The sequence below is a fragment of the Musca vetustissima genome, unplaced genomic scaffold (genome assembly GCF_032173495.1).
Source record: "Musca vetustissima isolate MV318-11 ecotype Yass unplaced genomic scaffold, APGP_CSIRO_Mvet_v1 utg12556, whole genome shotgun sequence".
In the NCBI taxonomy this organism is placed as follows: Eukaryota; Metazoa; Arthropoda; class Insecta; order Diptera; family Muscidae; genus Musca; species Musca vetustissima.
In genome coordinates this window covers 27,960-55,231 of record NW_026886760.1, presented here as the reverse complement: position 1 = coordinate 55,231, position 27,272 = coordinate 27,960, and the positions used below count along the sequence as shown (strand labels likewise).

The window sequence follows — 27,272 nt, the reverse complement described above, 5'->3', positions numbered from 1 at the left end:
ATAAACACAAGTGTCAAATTTTGTGCTTGGGCCCCAATGATTCCATAACGAGAAAATAATATTTTCACTATAATAAATATCAATTATCATTTCCTGTTGAAACATTTTTCTTGTCTAGAAATTGTATAAAATAAAACTGCCACCATATTTTTTCTTTCTTAAGATGATAATGTCATCCGAAATCATAATTTAGATCATATGACTACAAACAAACAGAAAATAAATCTCTCTATAAAATATAAATCGCTATCACTTTGCGTATACAAAAAAAGAAAACGAAATTATTTATTGAAATGTTTTGATTTAATTTTGCCTTGTAAAACATTACCTTGGCTTTGGTAGAATTCTAGCAAAATTTATTATAAGTGACCGAACAAAAAATCTGATCTGATATAAATCATCAATAATATTAGTATCAATTAGGACAAAGTTCATTTTTGGAGTTTTAGATCATGGCGGGAAGTATTTGTCGAAGGTCTCATAATATATAGTCGTGATCTAAATAAAATACTAAATCGATGAAGCTCACAATTTTTAAGCTAAAATATGGTGCACAAATGTTATTGTCGGTCCCGATTTGGAGTTAGTTCTATATAATGAAAATTCTTGACATTTTTATAATTTTAACTTATTTTTCAATTGAAGTGTGTCAATATACACCATTGGAGAGCTTAAGAACTTCAATTGAAATCGATTTACCTGACCCACCGATTTTCAATTTCTATGTGGGATCATGCCCATACGTTCCAATACATTTACCTAGCTGTGAGAAAATTAAAACTAAGTAAATCTATTGGAAGATATGGATATGATGTGTTCCTAAAAACCAAATTAAGATCCACATTGAGGGAAAATACTTAAGGTGACCCCCCCCATTCTCGGGGTCCAATTTTTTTTTATTTAATTAGAATCTACACTAATTCAAGAATCTTCCTACAAAATTTCAAGTGCACATTTGAAGAACTCTTGAAGATATAGCCGATTTATTGTGTCAGCATCAAGTGATGGCTGAAGGGCTTCTCAAACTTTATACGCGTTTTTCTCCTTTGCGAATAGCGGGCACGATAACTCAAAAACTAATAACCCGATCGATTCCAAATTTTTACACGTTTCTCTGTGAGTGTATAGCTATCGTATGAACTAGGATAAAGTTAATCGGTGAAGATCTTCCTTATTTTCATGTACTCTTTCTAACACCGTTGGAATTTTCGGATTCCGATGTTCCAGTGAGGAGAGAGAGTTTGGTATTTCTCAGAAACTACAACAGATAATTATACCCTACACAACTATGTTGTCAGGGTATTATAGTTTTGTGCAGCCCCAAGAGTTTGTAACGCCGCGAAATATTGGTCCTAAACCCACTTTTAAGTATATCGATCGTCATATCTCGACTAGCTGAGGCGATCTAGACATGTGTGTCCGTCTGTCCGTCTGTCCATTATAATTTGTAAACACGATACAGGCCACAGTTATGAAGCAATCTTCACGAAAATTTAGGGGATGAAATGGACCAAAAACTTTATTTTTGTCGGTTTTTCTGGTCGCTTCAGAGGCCGCAATTATGGCTCAATCACCGCGAATTTTTACATGGAGAAGATGATCGGGACAAAGAATAAGCTTGACGGTTTTGATAAAGATCGGTCAATATTTAGCTGGTCAAATGGACCCTGACTTTGGTGCGAAAAATGACAAAATTTATATTCTATATAATATATATTTTCCCCTGAAGAACAAAGACCCAAGAAATTGATAGCATATCCAAGAGGAGTGGTTGACCTTTAAATTGATACCATTTATATGGTCGTATGTACACAGAGTTGTGCTGTGGGAGTTACACTTAAATATTTACAGGTGCTTACGTACTGAGATATTTTTTAGTAAACCATTACCACACTGGAAGGCGGAAATATAGCGCAGATGACTTTTAAATGTTCCATGAGGTTTCAGTTATAATCAAGGACAACGCCTATAATTTTCGATGATGATCAGATAATAATTTTGGGATGATGTGGACTGAAAACTTATTTTTGTATTTTTTCGAGTGAAAGCCGAACATCACCATTGAAAGCCGAACATCACAACACAACCCACGGTAAAGGGAATCTGGACAAATAATTATAGAATGGCGCAAATATCGCAAAATATTGCCCAAGCACAGAATATAGTACCACCGAAAGCTAGATTTTCATGGAAGTTGCTGTTCCGCTAACTGGTGTATTCTTGTTTTTTGTTATGATGCTTGGATTTTTCTCAGGTGTGTTCGTATATCTTTATTGTAGACTCAATTCAAATGCGGACAAACATTACATAAAATCTAGGCTCAATTTAATACAATATGCTATGCAAAATTTCGTATAAATCGGATAAACCTTAGGAAATTGGGACCTTAGGATCAAATCGAAAGAGAAAATATTTATGGAAGCTGAACCGATTCAATGAAACTCGATACCAACTTACATTCTAAACTCAATATAATACGCAATGCACAATTTCGTGTAAATCAAAAGAAATATAGGGGCTTTGGTGGCATTTACCTAAAATCGGACAAAAATATATATAAATCTGAACCGATTTTCACGTATCTTAACATGCGTCATTACGTACATACATACATACAAACATATGTATACCAAATTCACTATTCAGCCGCCAGATGACGGAGTTTTCATATTATGGATGACAAGAACCGTGATCGTATAGAGGAACAAGATCAAAAAAATTTAAGATACTATACATCTGAGATACGCTCGTATTGTTGTATAGCCAAAATTTTACACGTCCATCCGATACTAATACCCTACACAACCATGTTGTCAAAGTATTATAGCTTTGTGCAGCCTCAAGAGGTTGTAACACCGCGAAATATTGGTCCTAGACCCACTATTTAGTATACCACTATTTAGTATACCGTCATATATCAACTAGCTGATTCGATTTAGCAATCGACACGAATTTTTGCATTCAATACCGTTTCGGGCCGAAGGAGACTCCCATTGCTGTTGACAATGATCGGTTAATATTTAGGAGGATGGAATAGACTAAAAACTTTATTATTATTTATTCTGGTCGCTCTAGAGGCCACAATTATGACCTGAACATGACAGTTTTAGAATAAGCATGACAATTTTGATGAAGATCGGTAAGTATTAGAATTTCTTTTTTCCCAACCTAATATTTAGCTGGTCAAAGGGAGACCGACTGTGAAAAATTACAACATTTTTATTCTGAGCGACTTAGGGCCTAGGAGTTCATAGTACATCCATTTACAAAAAATTTTTGTAATTGTTTTGTTGTTGTTTTTTGTAATTAAAAATGTTCCTCACTGGAACATCGGAATCCGAAAATTCCAACGGTGTTAGAAAGAGTACATGTCTGGCACTCGTATGAACTAGGATTATTGACTTCGCTCTAAAATTAACAAAATGGCGGACCTTTGACAAAAATATTTTTCGAAAATCGCCCATTTTTTACCAAAAACCAAGTTAAACAAGTAAAAAGGCTTTAAGTTCGGCCGGGCCGAACTTTGTATACCCTCCACCATAGATATACTGACAGGTACTAGAAATGAAAATAAAGGAAACATACCAAAAAGTGGACCTATACCGACATGTCTAAAATCGGATTATGTAAACCATAATACAAATTTCAGAAATTTTTAATTGATAATTCAAATTCGAAGATGGGGAATATCGGTCCACTCCTTCTGAAACCTCCACAGAGGCTAGGTCTAAATGCGACTATAGTTCATTATCGAACCTTACGTTCTAATTTTTTACCTCGCTATCCTCTGCAGGTGAAATGATTACACTAGAGCTTAGAACCAAACTCAAAACGCGGAACATATCAGATAACTATATTAATATAAAAAAGGGGGTTATATGGGGACTACCCCAAAAAGGGGGCGAATATTAATAATTTTTGGTAGAGAGATTTGGTACCTATTAAGAACTCAAAATACTAAATTACAGCTAATTCGGCGGAAAAATACGATTAAAACCCCCAAAATTCTTAAAATTGGGAGGTACCATTATATAGGGGCTACCAGAAAAAGTGGACCTATATTTATAATTTTTGTGGAGACATTAAGGACCCAATAAGAACCCAATGTAGCGAAGTTCAGCGAAAAACGTGCTCAAGAACCCCAAAATACCGAAAATTGGGGGGTACCCTTATATGGGGGCTACCCGAAAAAATTGACCTATATACATAATTTTTTTAGAGAGGTTTGGTACCTATTAAGAACTCAAAACACTAAATTACAGCCAATTCGGCGGAAAAATACGACCAAAACCCCCAAAATACTGAAAATTAGGAGGTACCGTTATATGGGGGCTACCAGAAAATATGGACCTATACTTATAATTTTTTGTGGAGACATTTAGTATCCAATAAGAAACCAATGTACCAAATTTCAGCGAATTCGGCTGAAAAAGGCGCTCAAAAACCCTAAAATACCGAAATCTTCGAACTTGACCTGCCTGCAGACAAAAGACAACCCTATGCAAAATTTCAGCACCCTATCTCAATTCCTTCAGAAGATAGCGTGATTACGGACGGACAGACGGACGGACATGGCTAGATCGTCTTAGAATTTTACCCTGATCATGAATATATATACTTTATAGGGTCGGAAATGAATATTTCGAGGAGTTACAAACTATGGTGGAGGGTATAAAAATAAGGAAGATATTAACCGATTGGCTTTATCCTAGTTCATACGATAGCTATACACTCACAGAGAAACGTGTAAAAAATTGGAATCGATTACCCAATCGATTATTAGATTTTGAGTTATCGTGCCCGCCATTCGCAAAAAAAACGCGTTTAAAGTTTGAGAAACCCTTTAGCCGTCATTTGATGCTGACACAATAAATCGGCTATATCTTCAAGAGTTCTTGAGATTTTCACATGCAATTTTGTAGGGACATTCTTGAATTAGTGTAGATTCGAATTAAATCAAAAAAAAAATCGGTACGGTACGGTACGAAAAGTACTAAAAAGTACTAATCTATACTTATAAAAGAGTAACGATTACTGATTTAACGATTCATCAACGCCCAGACGAAACGGCTGAAGCTAGAATCTTGAAATTTTGGGTGATCTTGGTCCAAAGGTGACAGAAAGTACTAAAAAGTACTAAATGTGATAACATTTGTATTTGGCGAACCGGTGGAGCTAGAACTCTGAAATTTGGGTTGGTGGTCGTTGATTGAGTGTAAGATAGATGTACTAAATGGTTTTTGGAAATTCGAACTATAACTATTCGAAAAGTACGAAAATGTACAAAATTTGGTACAATTCTGTAGCATGTGAACGGATAGCGTTAAAAACTTAAAATTTGGAGTGTGAATTAAGTTTGAGAAGTAGGGTCCATTTAAGGAGATGGTTTTTTAAAGCGTGTACTCAGGTGTACGAAAAGTACTATATGTTACTATATTTGGTACAAATTTAATTTGGTGGTACAAATCGAGCTGGAATCCTGAAAATTGAAATTTACATTACCTTCGGAGTGTAGGATTGGGATATGTACGTAGTTTTGGAAATTTTTTACTTATGTGTACAAAAAGTACTAAATCGTACTATAATTGGTACAATTAAGATTTTGGTGAACCGATAGAGCAAGAACAATGAAGTTTAAAAATAGGATCATTGTAGGGATGTAGGATTAGGGTCAGGATTCAATTTAACAAATTAATACTTATGGGTACTAAATGGTACTAAATTTGGTACAATTTGAATTTTAGGTGAACCAATAGAGCTAGAATCAAATTTGGAGTCAGGATCACTGTTGAGATGTAAGATAGAAATATGTAGGAAGTTTTAGAAATTTGTACTAATGTGTACTAAATTTTGTACAATTTAAATTGTGGGTGAACCGATAAAGTTGAAATCATAAAGTTTTGATTCAGGATCACTGTGGAGGTGTAGGATTAGAGTATGTAGGAAAATTTAGAAATGTGTACTAAATTTGGTACAATTTGAATTGTGGGTGAACTGATAGAGTTGGAATCCTGAAATTATGATTTAGGAACACTGTGGATGTGTAGGATTGGGGTATGTAGGAAGTTTTGGAAATTAGTGCTATTAGTACTATGTACTAAATTTAGTAGAATTTGAATTGTGGGTGAACCGATAAAGGTGGAATCCTGAAACTTGGTTTGAGGATCAGTGTGGGGTTATGATTGGGGTGTGTATAATGTTTTAGAAATTCGTACTACTGTGTACTAAATTTGGTACAATTTAAATTGTGGGTGAACCGATACAGTTGGAATCCTGAAACTTGGATTTAGTATCACTCTGGGGGTGAAGATTTGGGTTAAGTAGGAAGTTTTGGAAATTCGTACTACTGTGTACTAAATTTGGTACAATTTGAATTGTGGGTCAATCGATAAAGTTGAAATCCTGAAACTTGGATTTAGGAACACTGTGGGGGTGTTGGTTTGGGCTAAGAAGGAGGTTTTGGAAAATCGTACTCCTGTGTACTAAATTTGGTACAATTTAAACTATGGATGAAGCGATAGTGTTGGAATCCTGAATCTTGGATTTAGTATCACTGTAGGGGTGTAGGTTTGGGGTAAGAAGGAGATTTTGGAAATTCGATCTATTGTGTACTAAATTTGGTACAATTTGAATTGTGGGTGAACCAATAGAGTTGGAATCCTGAATCTTGGATTTAGGATCACTGTGGGAGTGTATGTTTGGGTTAAGTAGGAAGTTTTGGAAATTCGTACTACTGTGTACTAAATTTGATACTATCTCCATTATAATTAAGATTTCATCTTATTCATGATTTCAATTGGATGACATGATTTAGGTAGCAATGGAAATTTTTACTTATGTGTTCTGAGTGGTACTAAATGTGATACAAATTGGATTTAGGTGAACCGATAGAATCCTGAAATTTGGAATTAAGATTAGGGTATGTGGGAAGTGTTGGAAATTCGTACTTATGATTGCTAAAGTAGGTAGTTATGGAAATTTATATTAATGGGCACTAACTGATTTGGGTGAAGCCAAATATGATTTTTTTTTTTCAAAATAAGTATTACAAGAGTAAAAATGGTAAAAAATTACACCAAATTTAGTATAGAGGTAAATTTCTTTGCGGTCGGAATGGGTGTGTAGGCTTGAGATACAGAGGTAGATTTGAGAACATACTATGACAGAACATTCGTACTAAATGGTTCTAAAATTTTAAAAAATGGTCGATATATGGTTTTAAATACATCCCACATTCGCTAACGAAGTAGCGGGTATATGCTAGTAAAAATATATTTTAATATTATTTAGTACTATGTAGCTCGACCTTTGTTTTCTATCAGTGCTTTAAGCCGTTTTGGAAAAATTATATGTATAGGTCAACAATTTGGTGTATTTCCTATATTATGATCATGTCAGAATACCTATGGTGAGGTTATAAAAAGTTTACCCCTTCCGAAATTAACTCCTTTTTTACTTGTTAAAATCTTATTCGAATATACCATAAATCAAGAATGTCATTTTAAAATTTAAAATCGAATTTTGAAAAAAAAAATCTCTCATCTTATCGATTTCAAACTTGTTCCACTTCTCACCAAAAAATATGCAATTTTCCTAAAACACAGTTTCTTTGCGTGTATATTTTTGCCATTGCAATATATTTTTATTAAATATAGTATTTTTTGCCATTTACATTTTTCTGATCTCCGTTTCTATGACGTTTTCATTTATATTTTTTTTAAATACTGGCTTGGCAATTCTTATGTTTGTCACTATTGCCGTTGTTGTTTGTTTGTGTCAAGACAGGCAATTGTTTCTAATTAAAATACATTAAAACCAATTAAGACAATTGGCTTGAGATGTTAAAAGAAATATAGAAAACAACAACAACAACAACAAGTCAAGTCAAAACTGACAGCCAAATGTATGGTAAGAAAACGAATGAACAAACCACAAGTAATAGTTTATTTATTAACATTTAACTAATGTTCACACAACAACAACAACAACAAAACATCTCACATAGACATACTAATAATGGCGAATGACGAATGTCGATCAATAGAAGTAGTTGTTTTGGCACAGTTACTAGTCCGACAGGGAATGATAGACTGGCAGAAAAAATGACGCCGACAGGAATGGTGATGGATTTTCAAAAAAAATTTCATTGCGGCAAAATACGATGGCAGTCCGGAAAGTTCTTAGCCTAGCACAAAAATCGCGGTATAAACAGAAAAAAGTTAAGTGTTTTGGGATCGGCCGGATGAAAACCTTTAATCATACGATGGCAGTTCGGAAAGTTCTTAGCCTAGCACAAACCTAGGCAGGGATCGATCCAATGAAAACTTTTAATTATTCGATGGCAGTTCGGAAAGTTCTTAGCCTAGCACAAAAAGCGCGGTATAAACTGAAACAAGTGAAAAAGCGTTAAGTTCGGCCGGGCCGAACTTTGGATACCCTCCACCATAGATATACTGACAGGTACTTGAAATAAAAATATAGGGAAAATACCAAAAAGTGGACCTATATCGACATTTCCACAAACCGGTTATATAAACCACAATGTAAACTAAAAAACAAATTTCAGAAATTTTTAATGGACAATTCTCTCAGCTTTATGCATAATGAGGCATATACATTTTGACACGGTTAAAATGGTTCTAGATCCATGTTTCTTTGGATCAAATTTGTTTCAGAAAATTTCGATTTCATCCAAACTTTGGCCATCTTCCAAACTTAGTTCAAGTTCGAAGATGGGGAACATCGGTCCACTCCTTATGGTACCTCCCACACAGGGGCTAGGTCTAAATACGGGTTATAGTTCATATATAGTTCATTATCGAACCGTACGTTCTAGTTTTTTATCTCGATATCCTTCGCAGGTGAAATGATTACAACAGAGTGTTAGAACCAAACCCAAAACGCGGAAAAATCAGATAATTATATTAATATAAAAAATGGGGTTATATGGGGACTACGCCTAAAAGGGGTTGACTATTAATAATTTTTGGTAGGTTTGTTTCCATATACGGCTACAAAATACCAAATTTCAGTGATTTCGGTTGAAAAACGCGCTCAAGAACCTCCAAATGCCGAAATTTGGGGGTACCTTTATATGGGGGCTAACAGAAAAAATGGACTTATATTTATAATTTTTAGTGGAGATATTTGGTACCCAATAAGTACCCAATATACCAAATTTCAGCGAATTCGGTTGAAAAACGCGCTCAAGAACCCCAAAATACCGAAATTTGGGGGTACCCTTATATGGGGGGCTACCCGAAAAAATGGACCTATATTCATAATTTTTTGTGGAGAAATTTGGTACCTATTAAGAACTCAAAATACTAAATTACAGCCTATTCGGTGGAAAAATACGATAAAACCCCCCAAAATACTGAGAATTAGAAGGTGCCGTTATATGGGGGCTACCAGAAAAAGTGGACCTATACTCATAATTTTTTGTGGAGACACTTAGTACCCAATAAGAACCCAACGTATCAAATTTCTGCGAATTCAGTTGAAAAACTCGGTCAAGAACCCCAAAATACCGAAAATTGGGGGGTACCCTTATATGGGAGCTATGCCTAAACGTGGACCGATATATCCCATCTTCGAACTTGACCTGCCTGCAGGCAAAAGACAACCCTATGCAAAATTTCAGCACCCTATCTCAATTCCTTCAGAAGATAGCGTGATTACAACAGACGGACGGACAAACGGACGGACATGGCTAGATCGTCTTAGAATTTTACCCTGATCAAGAATATATATACTTTATAGGGTCGGAAATGAATATTTCGGTGAGTTACAAACGGAATGACAAAATTAATATACCCTTCATACTATGGTGGAGGGTATAAAAAGTTAAGTGTTTTGGAAACTTCCATCTCTGTTATGAACACATGTTAAATTTTGTTTTGATCTGGCAACTCCATCATATAGGAACAGGTGTTCAAAAAAGACGCATCCGCAATTTTTTGCAATGGAAAAATTAGAAATTCGTGCTTTCATTGTAAAAAAAAAATTGCGGATGTGTCTTTTTTGAACGCCTATTTCTATATGAAAGAGTTGCCAGATCGAAACAAAATTGTACATGTGTTCACAACTGAGAAATAATTTTTCATAACAATTAACTTTTTTTCTGTTTACACCGCGCTTTTTTGTGCTGGGCTAAGAACTTTCCGAACTGCCATCGTATGATTAAACGTTTTCAACGGACCGATCCCAGCCAAGGTTTCCTTAGCAATACAAATAATGGTATGTTCCCGTACTGCAAGAATCTACTATTTCTTACAACGATAACAGCTTTTCCCTTTATGATATCGAAAAAATAATAAAAATTAGTAGATCCTTGCAATATTTTATTAGTATCCCGACGACAATTCGTAATGACAAGGGTGTAGCAAATTATTGAGAGTTTTGATTTTATTTTTAGGGGTTTTTTTTTAAGACAGGTTTAGCCCCAGTTTGTTGTTGTTTTTAACAGCGATTTATAGATAGTGGAAATATTGTAGATATGGCAGCTGTTGGAGTGTTTGAGAGCAAAATTCTTCGAAATATCGCCATTGTATGAACCATGAGTTGTACGATATATTCTCGGACATTGGCATTGTCAGCTCGATACGCTGCAGCGTCTATGTTGGCTAGGTCAAGTGGTGAGAATGGATGAGGATGCCCCAGCACAAAAGGCATAAAAAAGCGAGCCATCAAATTCGTGGCCATCCCCTTCTGGGCTCAAGAAAAATCAAGTGGAAGACAACATTTCGGAACATGGTATTTCAAATTGGAAGAGATGCGCAGAAGACCGACGCGCCTGGATTTTTTTAAATTCAACTTATGGAACAAATGTTATGTCACAAGCCAGCTAAGTAAGTAAGGAAATATGGTATGGCTCAACAAGGATCTCGCCTCTAATTCTCATCAGTTCCCTAAGTTTTTCGTTAGGGATATTCTCCCCAAAAGTTTTTTTCAGTAACTTGATTTGTTTTATACACCAATTCAAATTTTCGGATTCCTTTTTTTTTTGTATTAAGGGAACCCCACCCATTCTCGATTTTAATTTTTCAAGATTTTCAATGGGCTGGTAAATCAATACCAATGCTTGTTAAGGTTTGTAACTTTGCACATACATATTTGAAGATTTAAAAGAGAAGAAAAATAATTTACAAAAAAATTTTGTTATTGTTTTGTTGTTGTTTTTTGTAATTAAAGAAAAGTCCTTATTTTTGATGGCGGGCATGATAACTCCTCACTGGAATATCGGAATCCGAAAATTCCAACGGTGTTAGAAAGAGTAAATGTCTGGCTCTCGTATGAACTAGGATTATTGACTTTGCTCTAAAATTAACAAAATGGTGGACCTTTGAAAAAATATTTTTGGAAAATCGCCGATTTTTTACCAAAAACCAAGTTTAAAATAAGGAAGATCTTCACTGATTGGCTTTATCGTAGTTCATACGAGAGCTATACACTCCCAGAGAAACGTTGCAAAATTTGGAGCCGATTGGATTATTAGTTTATGAGTTATCGTGCCCGCCATTCGCAAAAAAATGTTTAGAGAAAAACGCGTTTAAAGTTTGAGAAGCCCTTCAGCCGTCACTTGATGCTGACACAATAAATCGGATATATCTTCAAGAGTTCTTGAGATTTTCACTTGAAATTTTGTAGAGACATTCTTTAATCAGTGTACATTCGAATTATATCAACAAAAATTTTGACCCCGAGAATGGGGGGTCCCCTTAATAGCTACATACCTTCAGTATTTTATCACGATACATCGATAGATCACCGATCTTCTTCAATTTGATCTCATAACTTTGACCCTGATTTAAATAGGTGAGAGTGTCTTCATTGTTTTTCGTGGCAATGGATGTGGCTGCAGCCAAAATATATTGGAATCTGGAACAAGAAAAATAAAAAAAACAAGGAGTGATATTTTTGTTAGTTTTGGTATTGAAATGATTGTTGTTATAGATATTTTTTTCCTTACTTATAATCATCGGAATTGGCAGCAGCTGCTGTTGTAGTTCCGCTGGGTGTGGCCGATTTACCCACGGGATTTTGTTCGATTTTACTGGCATCAACCACAGTTAGAAGTTGACGACCTGAAATAAAAAATAAAAAAAAAAAAACAAAACAAAAATATAAAATTTAATTGCAATGGGTTAATAAAAATTAATAAAAACACTTTTCAAAGCTTATGGCATCAAATAGTGGCGCCGAAGAAGATATCCCAGAACCAATCAGAGATACCATTATAGAGTGTATACCACCTAGCCAAGATGAGTTCAGAATATCCACCAATCGGCTGAAGAATAATAAAGCAGCAGGTGCTGGTCAGGAGCATGTACCTGATTAGATGTAACCTGACTACAGGAATGTATGCCCAATGATTGGAACCTCAGCATAATGTGTCCCGTGCACAAAAATGGAGACATGACGATATGTGCCAACTATAGAGGAATAAGCGATAGAGTTGGTATCTTGACATTTAGAATTGAAAGTACTGTTCGGTTGTAGAATTGGGTATTTAGAATGTTGGAAGTTCGTACTGATATATCCTAAATGGTACTAGATTTGGTACAATTATATTTGGGTGAAGTGATCCAGAGAAATTGGGAAATATAATTTCTATTGGATTCGGATACTCCAATTCGCTTCATATACATTCCTTATGTTGAATTGTCGGGTTCGTCTAAACATACATAGTTATGCGAAATACGTCAAAAAAATAAATAAATTTCGTGAAAAAGAACCGGTTTTCTAAAATTTTGAACCGGATATTCAAATAATAAAACCGGTTTCAATACCCTATGTGCATATCATTAGAAAACTAGTACACGAACGTGCTAAATTTATTGAAACGGACTAATTTCGTGGAAAAAAGAACCGGGTTTCTAAATTTTTGAACCGGATATTCCGATAATAAAACCGGTTTCAATACCTAAAATACATATAATTAGAAAACTTGTACACAAACGCGCTGAGTTTATTGAAACGGACTAATTTCGTGCAAAAAAAGAACCGGGTTTCTAAAAATTTTAAACCGCATAATTCAGATAATAAAACCGGTTTCAATACCTTATGACCATATCATTAAAAACTAGTTTGAATCGGATATTCAGATAATAAAACCGGTTTCAATACCTTATGACCATATCATTAAAAACTAGTACACAAACGTGCTAAATTTATTGAAACGGACTAATTTCATGGAAAAAAGATCCGGGTTTCTAAATTTTTGAACCCGATATTTAGATAATAAAACCGGTTTCAATACCTCAAATGCATATAATTAGAAAACTAGTACACAAAAAATTTTTTGAACCGGATATTTATATAATAAACCCGGTTTCAATAGCTTAAATGTTAAATTTATTGAAACGGATTAATTTCGTGGAACAGAGTATTGGGCTTGTTAATTTTTTAACCGGTTATTCAGATAATAAAACCGGTTTTAATACATTATGTTCATATCATTGGAAAGCTAGTACACAAACGTACTAAATTTATTAAAACCGGCAAATTTCGTGGAAAAAAGAACCGGTTTTCTAAAATTTTGAACCGCATATTCAAATAATAAAACCGGTTTCAATACCTTATGTACATATCATTAGAAAACTAGTACACAAACATGCTAAATTTATTGAAACGGACTAATTTCGTGGAAAAAAGATCCGGGTTTCTAAATTTTTGAACCGGATATTCCGATAATAAAACCGGTTTCAATACCTCAAATGCATATAATTAGAAAACTAGTACACAAACGCGCTAAATTTATTGAAACGGACTAATTTCGTGGAAAAAAGATCCGGGTTTCTAAATTTTTTAACCGGATATTTATATAATAAATCCGGAACCGGACTATTATCGGTTTTATTATCTGAATATCTGGTTAAAAAATTTTAGAAAACCGGTTCTTTTTGCCACGAAGTTTCTAGAAAATAATTCGCACGAATCGGACAGTTTAACATAACATATGGAATGTATATTAAATTTATTCAAATACATATAGGATTTTAGTGACAAGAACCGGGTAAAATTGAGAATGGACTATTAAAACGTTAAAATATCGATTTCTTGTCTTTGAAGACGCCGATAAAATCTTTTGAGCAACTTTTTTGAAGAATATTGCGTAGATGAAAAATCACATCTTGAGATAATTGAAGTCCGTTTCAATAAATTAAGGACGAACAGGACATACAAGGAATCGAGTTAGAAGGACGAAATGTTCTTCAAAAAACAGTCCTCATTCGATTTTACTGGAAAAATGTAATATCAAAAATATATACAAAAGCTACAAATGAAGTTATTAAGCTGCCTCTTCAAGTCTAATAGGGTTGCCAGCAAAAAAATATCGCGCCATATCTCCATACTATGACCTATGGTGAATTTTCCCTTCTGAGGTTTTCATATACATAGCAAGGGCTTTCATCGCCAATAGAAAATTTCCACTCCCCAAAATCTTGTCATAATCGGAGGATACAAAATATTTTCATCGAAATATTCGGAACGAACGAAATCTTTATAAAGTTTTTATATATTTATTCATTTTTTTTTTTGGTTCAAAAAATTAACAAGTGCTATTCCAAATTAAAAAAAAAAATCACAAATTCTGAATTAAACATAAAATGTGACCCCAACATTTTTTTTATTAAAATGGAATAACACGTGTCGCTTCGATTTGCATTGTTTCAATTTCGGAAATTATTATCGAATGAATTTCAGCAAATCACTCATCATCGAACAATTATAACTTTCCTCGTTGTTGTTATTGTTGTTATCGGTTTTTATTAATTTTTACAAACAAGTGCACTCACCTTGTTCATTATTACCCTTGATGGCTGTCGATGACGATGCAGATGTCTGCTGTTGCTGGTCTACAACTTGCGGCTGCTGCTGTTGCTGTTGAGCGGCGTTACCTCCTTGCGGTGAACCACAGCCACAATGATTATCAATCAAATCGATATTGTGGTTGCCATTGGTCTTGGGCTTTTCAGTAGCGGCCGAAGAAGCCGCTGCTGTGGTCCCTGCACCGCCAGCAGCACCAGCATTGGTTGCGGATGTTGGTGTTGTGTCAAGGAGTCCATTGTTGTTGCTGCCACTGTTTGACGTTGCCGATTGCTTATCATGTTTTTGTTGTATATTTACACTGTTAATCGGACTTGATGGAATGTGCAACGAACTCTTCGGATTATTGTTGTTGTTGCTGCTGTTGTTGTTGTTATTAATCTTCAATTGTTCAGATTGTGGTTCTTGCTTAAGTACGGGCTGCAGACCCGAAGAGAACGACATAAATGTCTCACTAGGAAGTGGGGAAAAGGCAAAAAAGAAAAAAACAAAACAAAAATGAAAATGAAAATATGGAAAATTCAGTATTTTCTGGTTGTGGGAAGAGATTTTCAATATTTTTTGTTGTTGTTTTTATTTAATAAGACTTACTTGTTCAAATATGAATTGCTATTAAATTCAGCATTTAAATCGAATCCAATATCATCGGCCCAATTGCCGCGACCTGGAAAAGAGAGAAAGACAAAAAGAACGGAATGAAAAAATAGGTCAAAAGGGAAGGATGTGATGTTAAAAAAGTAGAACAACAGGACTGAAATGTCTTATAGAAAATCTCAGGTTTTATAGAAGACCACATGTCTTATATGAGACCTCAGATCTTATATGAGACCTCAAGTCTTATATGAGACCTCAAGTCTTATCTGAGACCTCAGGTCTTATATGTGACCTCAGGTCTTACATGAGAACTCAGGTCTTATATGAGACCTCAAGCCTTATCTGAGACCTCAGGTCTTATATGAGACCTCAGGTCTTATATGAGACCTCAGGTCTTATATGAGACCTCAGGTGTTATATGAGACCTCAGGTCTTATATGAGACCTCAGGTCTTATATGAGAACTCAGGTCTTATATGAGACCTCAGGTCTTATATGAGACCTCAGGTCTTATATGAGACCTCAGGTCTTATATGAGACCTCAGGTCTTATATGAGACCTCAGGTCTTATATGAGACCTCAGGTCTTATATGAGACCTCAGGTCTTATATGAGACCTCAGGTCTTATATGAAATCTCAGACCTTTTATGAGACCTCAGGTCTAATATTAGACCTCAGGTCTTTTATGATACCTCAGGTCTTCTATGAGACCTCAGGTCTTATATGAGACATCAGGTCTTATATGAGACCTCAGGTCTTATATGAGACCTCAGGTCTTATATGAGACCTCAGGTCTTATATGAGACCTCAGGTCTTATATGAGACCTCAGGTCCTGTATGAGACCTCAGGTCTTATATGAGACCTCAGGTCTTATATGAGACCTCAGGTCTTATATGAGACCTCAGGTCTTATATGAGACCTCAGGTCTTATATGAAATCTCAGACCTTTTATGAGACCTCAGGTCTTGTATGAGACCAAGAGCTAAAACTGCCAGATCGGTGGTAAAATAAGGTCAAAGTCTTCAAAATATCTAATAAAGGCACAACAAAATGATGGGCCCTTATCGACCATGACCTTTTATTTATGTTTTTGGCCATATCAATCTCCATATAAATGTATATTTTCGAGGATCAATAACACGCTGTTTTTTTTTTGTTCCACTTCGTACATACACACATACATATATCAACCGAATATTGACGTCAACGGTGCACCTAGAAAATTTTTAAAAAAATTTTTTGTTTTCCTTTCCATTTTTTCGGCTATTAATGACGTTAGTACTTCGTTGCTATAAATTCTGGCTATCTGTCTGCCTACTTTGGCAACCGAAACTTCGATTGACTTAGTAAACAGTTAAATATTAATTAAACTACAATAAAAAATAAAACAATAATATAACTATTTATAAATATATAAATAATAAAAATAATAAAAAGTCAGACGATCTGACGTAGCCGAAAGCAAGATATGCGGAGTGGTTCTTAGCGATTGTGTAAATCATCATGATTTTGTTTGGCATGCGGAACACCTGTTATTATTCCAAAGTACCCCACACGTAAGCAATGTACAATCTGCTTCTTCGTTCTCAAGGGTGAGCGAGCGAGAGAAGATAAGTTTGGCAAAAATAGTGATGAACCCTACCGACATCGATAAACTTATATATAGTTTTGGAATGGCAATCTTGTTTTCAAAGAATTTTGTTTTCATTTTCGTATCAGATATTAATGTCCAAATAAAATCGATAAGATTAGAGAGTTTTTTTTAGATGGAAATAGTTTTTATAAGTCTTTTTCTGGAGGTAAAATGGTTCGAAGATGGGATAAATAGAGAACAATATACCCAAAAACAAGAATACAGGAAAACCCTAGAAAACCCTATTCATCCGTGATGAGTTGATGTTATGCTATAGAAAACCCTATTCAGCCAGGATGAATAGATGTTTTGCTAAAGAAACCCCTATTCAGCCAGGCTGAATAGATGTTTTGCTAAAGAAAACCCTATTCAGCCAGGCTGAATAGATGTTTTGCTAAAGAAACCCCTATTCAGTTAGGCTGAATAGATGTTTTCCTATAGAAAACCCTATTCAGCCAGGCTGAATAGATGTTTTCCTATAGAAAACCCTATTCAGCCAGGCTAAATAGATGTTTTCCCATAGAAAACCCTATTCAGCCAGGCTAAATAGATGTTTTCCCATAGAAAACCCTATTCAGCCCGGCTGAATAGATGTTTTCCTATAGAAAACCCTATTCAGCCCGGCTGAATAGATGTTTTCCTATAGAAAACCCTATTCAGCCCGGCTGAATAGATGTTTTCCTATAGAAAACCCTATTCAGCCCGGCTGAATAGTAGTTTTCCTATAGAAAACCCTATTCAGCCCGGCTGAATAGTAGTTTTCCTAGAGAAACCCCTATTCAGCCCGGCTGAATAGATGTTTTCCTATAGAAAACCCTCTTCAGCCCGGCTGAATAGTTGTTTTCCTATAGAAAACCCTATTCAGACCGGCTGAATAGATGTTTTCCTATAGAAACCCCTATTCAGCCCAGCTGAATAGATGTTTTCCTATAGAAAACCATATTAAGCCCAGCTGAATAGATGTTTTCCTATAGAAAACCCTATTCAGCCCAGCTGAATAGATGTTTTCCTATAGAAAACCATATTAAGCCCAGCTGAATAGATGTTTTCCTATAGAAAACCCTATTCAGCCCAGCTGAATAGATGTTTTCCTATAGAAAACCCTATTCAGCCAGGCTAAATATAAGTTTTCCTATAGAAAAACCTATTCTGCCAGGCTGAATAGAAGTTTTCCTATGGAAAACCCTATTCAGCCAGGTTGAATAGAGGTTTTCCTATAGAAAACCGTATTCAGCCAGGCTGAATAGATGTTTTCCTATAGAAAACCCTATTCAGCCAGGCTGAATAGATGTTTTCCTATAGAAAACCCTATTCAGCCAGGCTGAATAGATGTTTTCCTATAGAAAACCCTATTCAGCCAGGCTGAATAGATGTTTTCCTAAAGAAAACCCTATTCAGCCAGGCTGAATAGATGTTTTCCTATAGAAACCCCTATTCAGCCCGGCTAAATAGATGTTTTCCTATAGAAAACCCAAGTCTCATAGGCCGATGTTATATATTTTTCGGTAATTCTGACAGACACCTATTAAACTTGTTCGACCTTTGAGCCCAAACAACAAATCCGCCCTCTTCTTTGTTTTTGCAAAAAAAAAAAAATTGTAAGGTTTCTGCAGATAAATTTGTTAATTTCTAAAATTAAAACGACGTCGTCTTCAGAGACCATACCCGACGGATCCGTCAAACAAACCAACAAACTGGCCGCTCATATTCGATTCAAACAAAAACTTATTTTAGCAGCATGACCTAAATTTGAAAGTTGTTTTTGTTTAATTCTTTGTTTCTGTTGTTGTTGATACTGTGGTCGTTGTTGTAGTTGTTGTTATTTAAATGAATATTGTTTTATGATTTTTTTATCGCCGACGGCGATGATGCTGCGCCGACAATTACTGCTGTTGCTGCCGCTATTACTGATATTGGTGGGTTTAAATGCTCCGGGAGGTTTAATCACGTTCCGGTTTTAATGTCTTTCTTTCAAACAGACGGATTTCATTCAAAATCTCTCCAAAAACAAAATGCTCAGACAAAAACAAATAAACACAACAACAAACACCAATTGACACGACTTACTGTAACACAGGCCATGGGTAGGTGGCAGCAGTGACGGTGGCGGCGGAGGAGGTGCTGCTGTCGCATAATAACGATTATATTTTCGACTTGTATTATCAAAATTCACTAAATTATTCATGTTCTGATAATGGTCGACAACGACAAACGACGACGTGTTGTTTGTCAACTCTCCCGCTCTTTTTCTCCTTTCGTTCGTTTCGTTTTACAGACCCCCTCTTCTGAGCCTCAAATTAAGTCACGCGACATTTTTTAAATTATTCCTTTTTTGTTTTCAAGTTTTTTAGGAATTAATTGTCACAGTTTGGAGTTTTGGGGGATTTTAAAAATTTTTTTTTTTTAGAAATTCATTATTTTTCCGACCCGTTTTATGAGGAAAATTTCCAGCGGCTTTTTTAGTGAAAGGCAATAGACCAGCTACTGAATTGTAAAGCTGGGTGAAATTGTTGATAATGCAACCGGGTGGGAAAAATGCTTCGAAATTTTGTTGGGAGATCAACACAAAATTACAAAAATAAAAACAACAAACACACAACAACCATGAAATCGCCAGCCCTCTGCAGTAAAATGTAACCAAGAACAGCAACAACAACAACAATGTGAACAAAATTGATTATCAAACTAAATTCCGTTTCTAATACCAAATGTTGTTATTATAATAAAATTTAAAGATTTTAATCAGTATTACACTCAAGGAAAAAAATTAAAATTCGGAAAATTGAAAAAAAAATGCTACTCTGATTGAAAACCCTATTCATTGCTCAGCTGAATAATTTTTTTCTCATATAAAACCCTTTTCAGTTTTCCTATAAAAAACACTATTCAGCCACCAGAAAAACTTGTTCAACTCAGCTGAATAAATGTTTTCCCAAAGAAAACCCTTTTCAGCCAAGCTGAATATGTGTTTTTCTAATGAGAACCCTATTCAGCCAGGCTAAATAGATGTTTTCCTAAAGAAAACCCTATTCAGCCAGGCTAAATAGATGTTTCCCTATAGAAAACCCTATTCAGCCAGGCTAAATATATGTTTACCTATAGAAAACCATATTCAGCCAGGGTATGTAGGTGTTTTCCTATAGAAAACCCTATTCAGCCAGGCTGAATCGATGTTTTCCTATAGAAACCCTTATTCAGCCAGGCTAAATAGTTGTTTTCCTATAGAAAACCCTATTCAGACAGGCTGAATAGAAGTTTTCCTATAGATAACCCTATTCAGACAGGCAGAAAATGTGTTTTCCTAATGATTATCCTATTCAGCCATTAGAAACCTCCATTTTACCAAGCTGAATATGTGTTTTGCTAATGAAAACCCTATTGAGCCAGGCTAAATAAATGTTCAGCCTGGCTGAATAGGATTTCCATTAGGAAACCTCACATTCAGCCTTGCTGAATAGTATTTCTATTAGTAAAACTCATATTCAGCCTTGTTGAATATGATTTCCATTAGGAAAACTTATATTCAGCCTTGCTGAATAGGATTTCTATTAGTAAAACTCATATTCAGCCTTGCTGAATAGGATTTCTATTAGTAAAACTCATATTCAGCCTTGCTGAATAGGATTTTCATTAGTAAAACTCATATTCAGCCTGGCAGAATGGCGTTTCCATAAGAAAAACTCATTTTCAGCCTTGCTGAATAGGGTTTCCATTGAGAAAACTCATATTCAGCCTTGCTGAATAGGATTTCCATTGAGAAAACTCATATTCAGCCTTGCTGAATAGGGTTTCCATTGAGAAAACTAAAATTCAGCCTGTCTGAATAGGGTTTCCATTAGTATAAAGCATATTCAGCCTGGCTGAATAGTGTATTCATTAGGAAAAAACTTATTCAGCCTTGCTGAATAGAGGAAAAGGAAAGGAAAACACACATTCAGCCTAGCTGAATAAGGTTTCCATTAGGAAAACACACATTTAGCCTAGCTGAATAAGGTTTCCATTAGGAAAACGCATATCCAATCTGGCTGAATAGGGTTTCCATTAGGAAAAAAAACATATTTTCCATCTTAAGGAAGTTTATAGGCGGTCTTCTATTTGTACAGGATCTATTCAGCTTGTTGAATACGTTGTATATATAAAAGACCTTCCACATGTTATATACTGAGGTCAGCTTTTACTTTTTCTCCCGATAACGATGATGACGATGTTGTAAAGAATAAACTAAGCTAGCCTCAACACGTAATGACTTATGGCTGTCAAGATTCATTGTTTACACGCTATAAAATTCACTCAAGGAAAAATTAATGAGCGAAATAAAAATAACTCAAACGAATTATAGAAACACCTGATATCCAATTAAAAATTAAATAGACACCCCATTCAGGCTCAACCTCACTTCAGTGTCCTTTATCATTTTTAATAGATCTGAAAAAAATATTCTTAAAATTTCGTAAAGCATCGCGCCCTTCTAAAATATTTCAATATTTGGGTGACCTCTAATAGCTCTGATAATGAAGAATATAAGTAGCAGTGCCCCTACCTAGGTACACTTTTCTACGCCCCTGACAATTACAATAGTTCTGGAACAGTTTGTTTTATTTCATTACCTTCAAAACAAAATCTTTTCGTACTACCATTTTTTCTGAGTGTAAATAAAAGCGTTTGTACGTGTGTGTGTGTGTGTTACATACAACTTGTTTGTGTGTATTGAATTTACATTTGATAATACGCATTTCTTTCATCTAATCTTTCTAAGAAAGTCAACAACAACAAAAACCACATCGACAACAACTACAACAACAAAACAACCCAACTGTTAATCAACAACACGCCTTTTAGTCAATGGAAAAACACCAACAACAAACAACCAAATATTAGCTGGACAAACTAAACTAATATTAATTCCGAACAGGTTCAACAACACAGTTTTTAACACTCGTCTGTGCGATGATCGGGGCCGAGTTTCTCAAAACAATCAGGCAAAACGTTGGTTTTGTTTAATTCGTAGCACTTAACACGTTGGCTTTAATGGATTAGGTCATTATGAAAATAGGCCTATTCGAAAGCTGAATAGATGTTTTCCTATAGAAAACCGTATTCAGTTAGAATTAATAGATGCTCTCCAATAGAATACCTTATTCAGACAGTCTGAATAGATGATTTCCTATAGAAATCCCTATTCAGCCAGGCTGAATAGATGTTTTATTAGAGAAAACCTTATTCTGCCAGGCTATATAGATGTTTTCCAATTGAAAACCTTATTCAGCCGGGCTGAATAGATGTTTTCCTAAATAAAACCTTATTCAGCCGGATGGAATAGATGTTTTCCTATAGAAAACCTTATTCAGCGGGGCTGAATAGAAGTTTGCCTATAGAAACCCTTATTCAGCCAGGCTATAGAAACCCTTATTCAGCCAGGCTGAATAGATGTTTTCCTATAGAAAACCTTATTCAGCCAGGCTGACTAGATGTTTTCCTATAGAAAACCTTATTCAGCCAGGCTGAATAGATGTTTTCCTATAGAAAACCTTATTCAGCCAGGCTGAATAGATGTTTTCCTATAGAAAACCTTATTCAGCCAGGCTGAATAGATGTTTTCCTATAGAAAACCTTATTCAGCCAGGCTGAATAGTTGTTTTCCTATAGAAAACCTTATTCAGCCAGGCTGAATAGATGTTTTCCTATTGAAAATCTTATTCAGCCAGGCTGAATAGATGTTTTCCTATAGAAAACCGTATTCAGCCAGGCTGAATAGATGTTTTCCTATAGAAAACCGTATTCAGCCAGGCTGAATAGATGTTTTCCTATAGAAAACCGTATTCAGCCAGGCTGAATTGATGTTTTCCTATAGAAAACCGTATTCAGCCAGGCTGAATTGATGTTTTCCTATAGAAAACCGTATTCAGCCAGGCTGAATTGATGTTTTCCTATAGAAAACCGTATTCAGCCAGGCTGAATTGATGTTTTCCTATAGAAAACCGTATTCAGCCAGGCTGAATTGATGTTTTCCTATAGAAAACCGTATTCAGCCAGGCTGAATTGATGTTTTCCTATAGAAAACCGTATTCAGCCAGGCTGAATTTATGTTTTCCTATAGAAAACCGTATTCAGCCAGGCTGAATTTATGTTTTCCTATAGAAAACCGTATTCAGCCAGGCTGAATTTATGTTTTCCTATAGAAAACCGTATTCAGCCAGGCTGAATTTATGTTTTCCTATAGAAAACCGTATTCAGCCAGGCTGAATTGATGTTTTCCTATAGAAAACCGTATTCAGCCAGGATGAATAGATGTTTTCTTATAGAAAACCTTATTCAGCCACGCTGAATAGATGTTTTCTTAAGGAAAACCTCATTCAGCCAGGCTGAATAGATGTTTTCATATAAAAACAGGCCACTATTAGACTCTTTGACTTCATTTTCAAATCAAATACTTTTGGCCCCCCCAAAAAAACACTTCTTTTGCTTCTTTGGACACTTCATTCATTACTTAACAGTCGGGTGTTAATAAATAATCGATTCTAAATTGTCTGGAATATAAAGTGAAAATTATTAATATATTTTTATTCGGCCTTTACTAATTTTTAAAACTCACGAATTGTGTGTGAACAATGGTCAAATCTCTTTTCACGCTAATGGTGATAATAGCAATTCGGAAATGGTCATAAAGTTGAGATGTTTGGATGAAAACGTGCAGCTGTTATAATGACAGAATGTTCGGGGCAAAATGTAGCCACTTCAGACTACAGGCCTGATAAGATTTTGCTACGAAAACAAAGAGAATTACATCAGCATGGCTGGGTTTATTTAAGAAATCATTTATTTAAACTGGCTGAATAAGTTTTTCTATAGGAAAACATTTATTCAGCTTGGCTGAATAGGGTTTTCTATAGGAAAACATTTATTCAGCTTGGCTGAATAGGGATTTTCTATATGAAAACACTTATTCAGCCTGGCTGAATAGGGTTTTCTATTGGAAAACACTTATTCAGCTTGGCTGAATAGGGTTTTCTATAAAAAAACACTTATTCAGTCTGGCTGAATAGGGTTTTCTATAGGAAAACACTTATTCAGCCTGACTGAATAGGGTTTATTCAGCCAGGCTGAATAGGGTTTTCTATAGGAAAACACTTATTCAGCCTGGCTGAATAGGGTTTTCTATAGGAAATCACTTATTCAGCCTGGCTGAATAGAGTTTTCTATATGAAAAACACTTATTCAGCCTGGCTGAATAGGGTTTTCTATAGGAAAACACTTATTCAGCCTGGCTGAATAGGGTTTTCTATAGGAGAACACTTATTCAGCCTAGCTGAATAGGGTTTTCTATAGGAAAACACTTATTCAGCCTGGCTGAATAGGGTTTTCTATGTCTGAATTGGGGGATTCTTATATAAAAAACATATTATATAATACAAAAAAGAAATACAATAACAATTTCTATTGTTATTTGAATTTAAATAATAATAATTATGTACCAAACAAAATAAAAAAACAAACTGACAAACATACAAACAAACATATAAATAAATGTCTTATCGTTAACTTGTTTTCTCTATTGTTTACCGTCTGAGAGGGTGTCTACATTGATGTGTGTGTGAGCGTGTGTGTGCCTGTGTGACTCTCAACGAGATAACCACCTAAAAAAGGCGAATAACAAACCCCCAAAAGCCAAGACATTTTAGATTATCAAAATGGGGAAGAAAATCAAATCAGGCAGAATGAAAAAACGTCAGCAACAACAACATATGACAATAATACTTGAATTGAAATAAACACTACAACAACAACAACAACAGCAGCAGCAATAAAACAATAAAACAAACATCAATAATATGAACAAACAATTCGCACCATGATCTCGATGTATGTAGACCAAGGTTTAATGCCATATTCTGGCGCTCAACCACACACCACATGTTTTGCGGTGGTTTGAGGAAAAAGTTTTGCCACAGATAATGGCTAATTTTTATTTGAATCTAACAACAAATGTGCGGAGAGTTTTTATCGCTATTAAATGTTAGTTAAATGCTTTGATATGTAGAAATGTTGTTTTTTTTTCGCCGCTGGAATGTGTGAATTATTTCAAATCAAACGTGGGTGCTAACAATTGTATAATAATCTCAAAAAAAAAAAACCTAATTCAGCTGGGCTGAATAAGCAAAGGGATTTTTTTTTTGTTTTCAGGAAAAATAATGTTTTGCAATTTTTTTAAAAACTTTATAGAGAAAAAAATCATTTGGCTGAATAAGGCGTTCTATGAGAAATCTTTCGTTCAGGAATTATAGAGAAATTCAATATCTTTTTTTTTATTTCATTTATTTTTTCTAATTCCCTTAGAATTTCAAAATTGTATTCTTTTTTTGTACCACTTACCATTACTCAATTTCTCCCTCTTATAGCCTTTATCCTTAGCATCGGCGGCCAATGGATGTCCCGCTAATTTATTTGGTATTTCAACAGTTGGTGGAGAAGCATTGCTTTCACTCTGTCCCAAATCCAATGGATCCCAATCCATTCGCCTTTTACGTGAACCACTTTGAGAATAGATAGTTTGGACGTCAATTATTTGTGGTCCTGGTGAGCCCTTCGATTGATCGTCTGCGGGGAAAAAATAATAAGACATTTAAAAATTAATTATTTTCGAAATTTTGTATAGAAAAAAAATCGGGATAAAGTAGAAGACAACATCTCGGAATATGGTCTTTCAAATTGGATGAGCTGCGCACAAGACCGAAGGGTCTGGAAATGTTTTTTTAAGCTCGGTATGGAACAAACGTTTTGCCACAAGCCAGATAAGTAAGTAAAATCTCGGAGCCACAGTTACCACTGAGGCAGTTTTTCTATAGAAAATAAAATTCAGATCTTCTGTTGTATATTTTTCGTATAGAAAGAAATCTCCCTGAGGCTCGGAGGCATTTTTTGTCATACAGAAAAAAATCCCGAAGCCTCAGTTACCCCTGAGGCAATTTTTGGCGTAGAAGAAAATCTCAGAACCTCAGTTACCACCTGAAGCTCAGTTAAGGCATAGGACCTAGGACAATGTAGGACAACGAGAATTTGATAAATCAAATTAGAGCCAATTCGGTTGAAAAATGTACCCAAAATACCGAATAATGGAGGTTTCCATTATGTAAAAGCTATCCGGAAATTTGGCCCAATATTGTTAATTTTTGGTTGGTAGATATTCTACTCAACCTCAATGAGAGGTTGAAAAATGCTGCTAAAGCCTTCAAAATACCGAAAATGGATCGGCATCGTATATCGGAGCTATACCGAAATCAATATTGATAATTTTTTTGATAGTAAGATTTGTAATCCCATGTGAACCTGTTAAATCCATAAGAGTTAATTCGATTGAAAAGTCTGCCTAAAATACTTAAAATATCGAATAATGGAGGATTACTATTATGTGGGAGCTACCCGGAAGCAGGGGCCATTTTTGGTAGGAAGACAAATACAACCAATTTGGTTGAAACACGTAGCCAAAGTCCCCAAAATATTGGAAAAAGACTCAAGGAGCCTCAAATAATCGGTTTTTATTGGAAAAGGAAATCAAAATTTCAGATTTTTTTCTTGAACCCCCCATTCTCGGTTTCAGAAAATCGATTTTTTATTATACCCTACACAACTATGTTGTCAGGGTATTATATATTTGTGCAGCCCCAAGAGTTTGTAACGCCGCGAAATATTGGTCATAGGCCCACCTTTAAGTATACCGATCGTCATATCTCGACTAGCTGAGTCGATCTAGACATGCGTGTCCGTCCGTCCGTCTGTCCATTATAATTTGTAAACACGATACAGGCTACAGTTATGGACCAATCTTCACGAAATTTTGCATGTAGAATGGGTTCTGGTCAATGAAGATCCCTATTGTTTTTGGAAAAGATCGATTTATATTTAGAGGATGAAATTGACCAAATACTTAATTTTTGTCGGTTTTTCTGGTCACTCCAGAGGCCGCAATTATGGTACGAACATCGCGAAATTTTACATGGAGAAGGGAATCGGGCCAAAGAATAAGCATGCCTGTTTTGATAAAGATCGGCGAATATTTAGCGGGTCAAATGGACCCTGACTTTTGTGTGAAAAATTACAAAATGTTTATTCTGGGGCGTATATATTTGCTCCTGAAGGACATATACCCTAGAAGTTGATAGTATATCCAAGAGGAGTTGTTGACCTACAAATTAATACCATTATATGGATGTATGTA

The 27,272-nt window shown here is 35.2% G+C and overlaps 1 protein-coding gene across 1 annotated transcript in view; it reads right to left on the bottom strand.

Annotated features, from left to right (window-relative positions):
* LOC133334244 (uncharacterized) overlaps positions 1 to 27,272 on the bottom strand; it is a 65,509-nt gene that overhangs the window by 21,490 nt on the left and 16,747 nt on the right. Inside the window, exons 4-8 of the mRNA XM_061542532.1 lie at positions 25,430 to 25,654; positions 15,424 to 15,496; positions 14,802 to 15,286; positions 11,972 to 12,086; positions 11,736 to 11,880 (exon numbers count right to left, since the gene is read on the bottom strand). Of these exons, the coding sequence (XP_061398516.1) occupies positions 11,736 to 11,880; positions 11,972 to 12,086; positions 14,802 to 15,286; positions 15,424 to 15,496; positions 25,430 to 25,654 (1,043 nt within the window). The remainder of the gene's footprint in view (positions 1 to 11,735; positions 11,881 to 11,971; positions 12,087 to 14,801; positions 15,287 to 15,423; positions 15,497 to 25,429; positions 25,655 to 27,272) is intronic.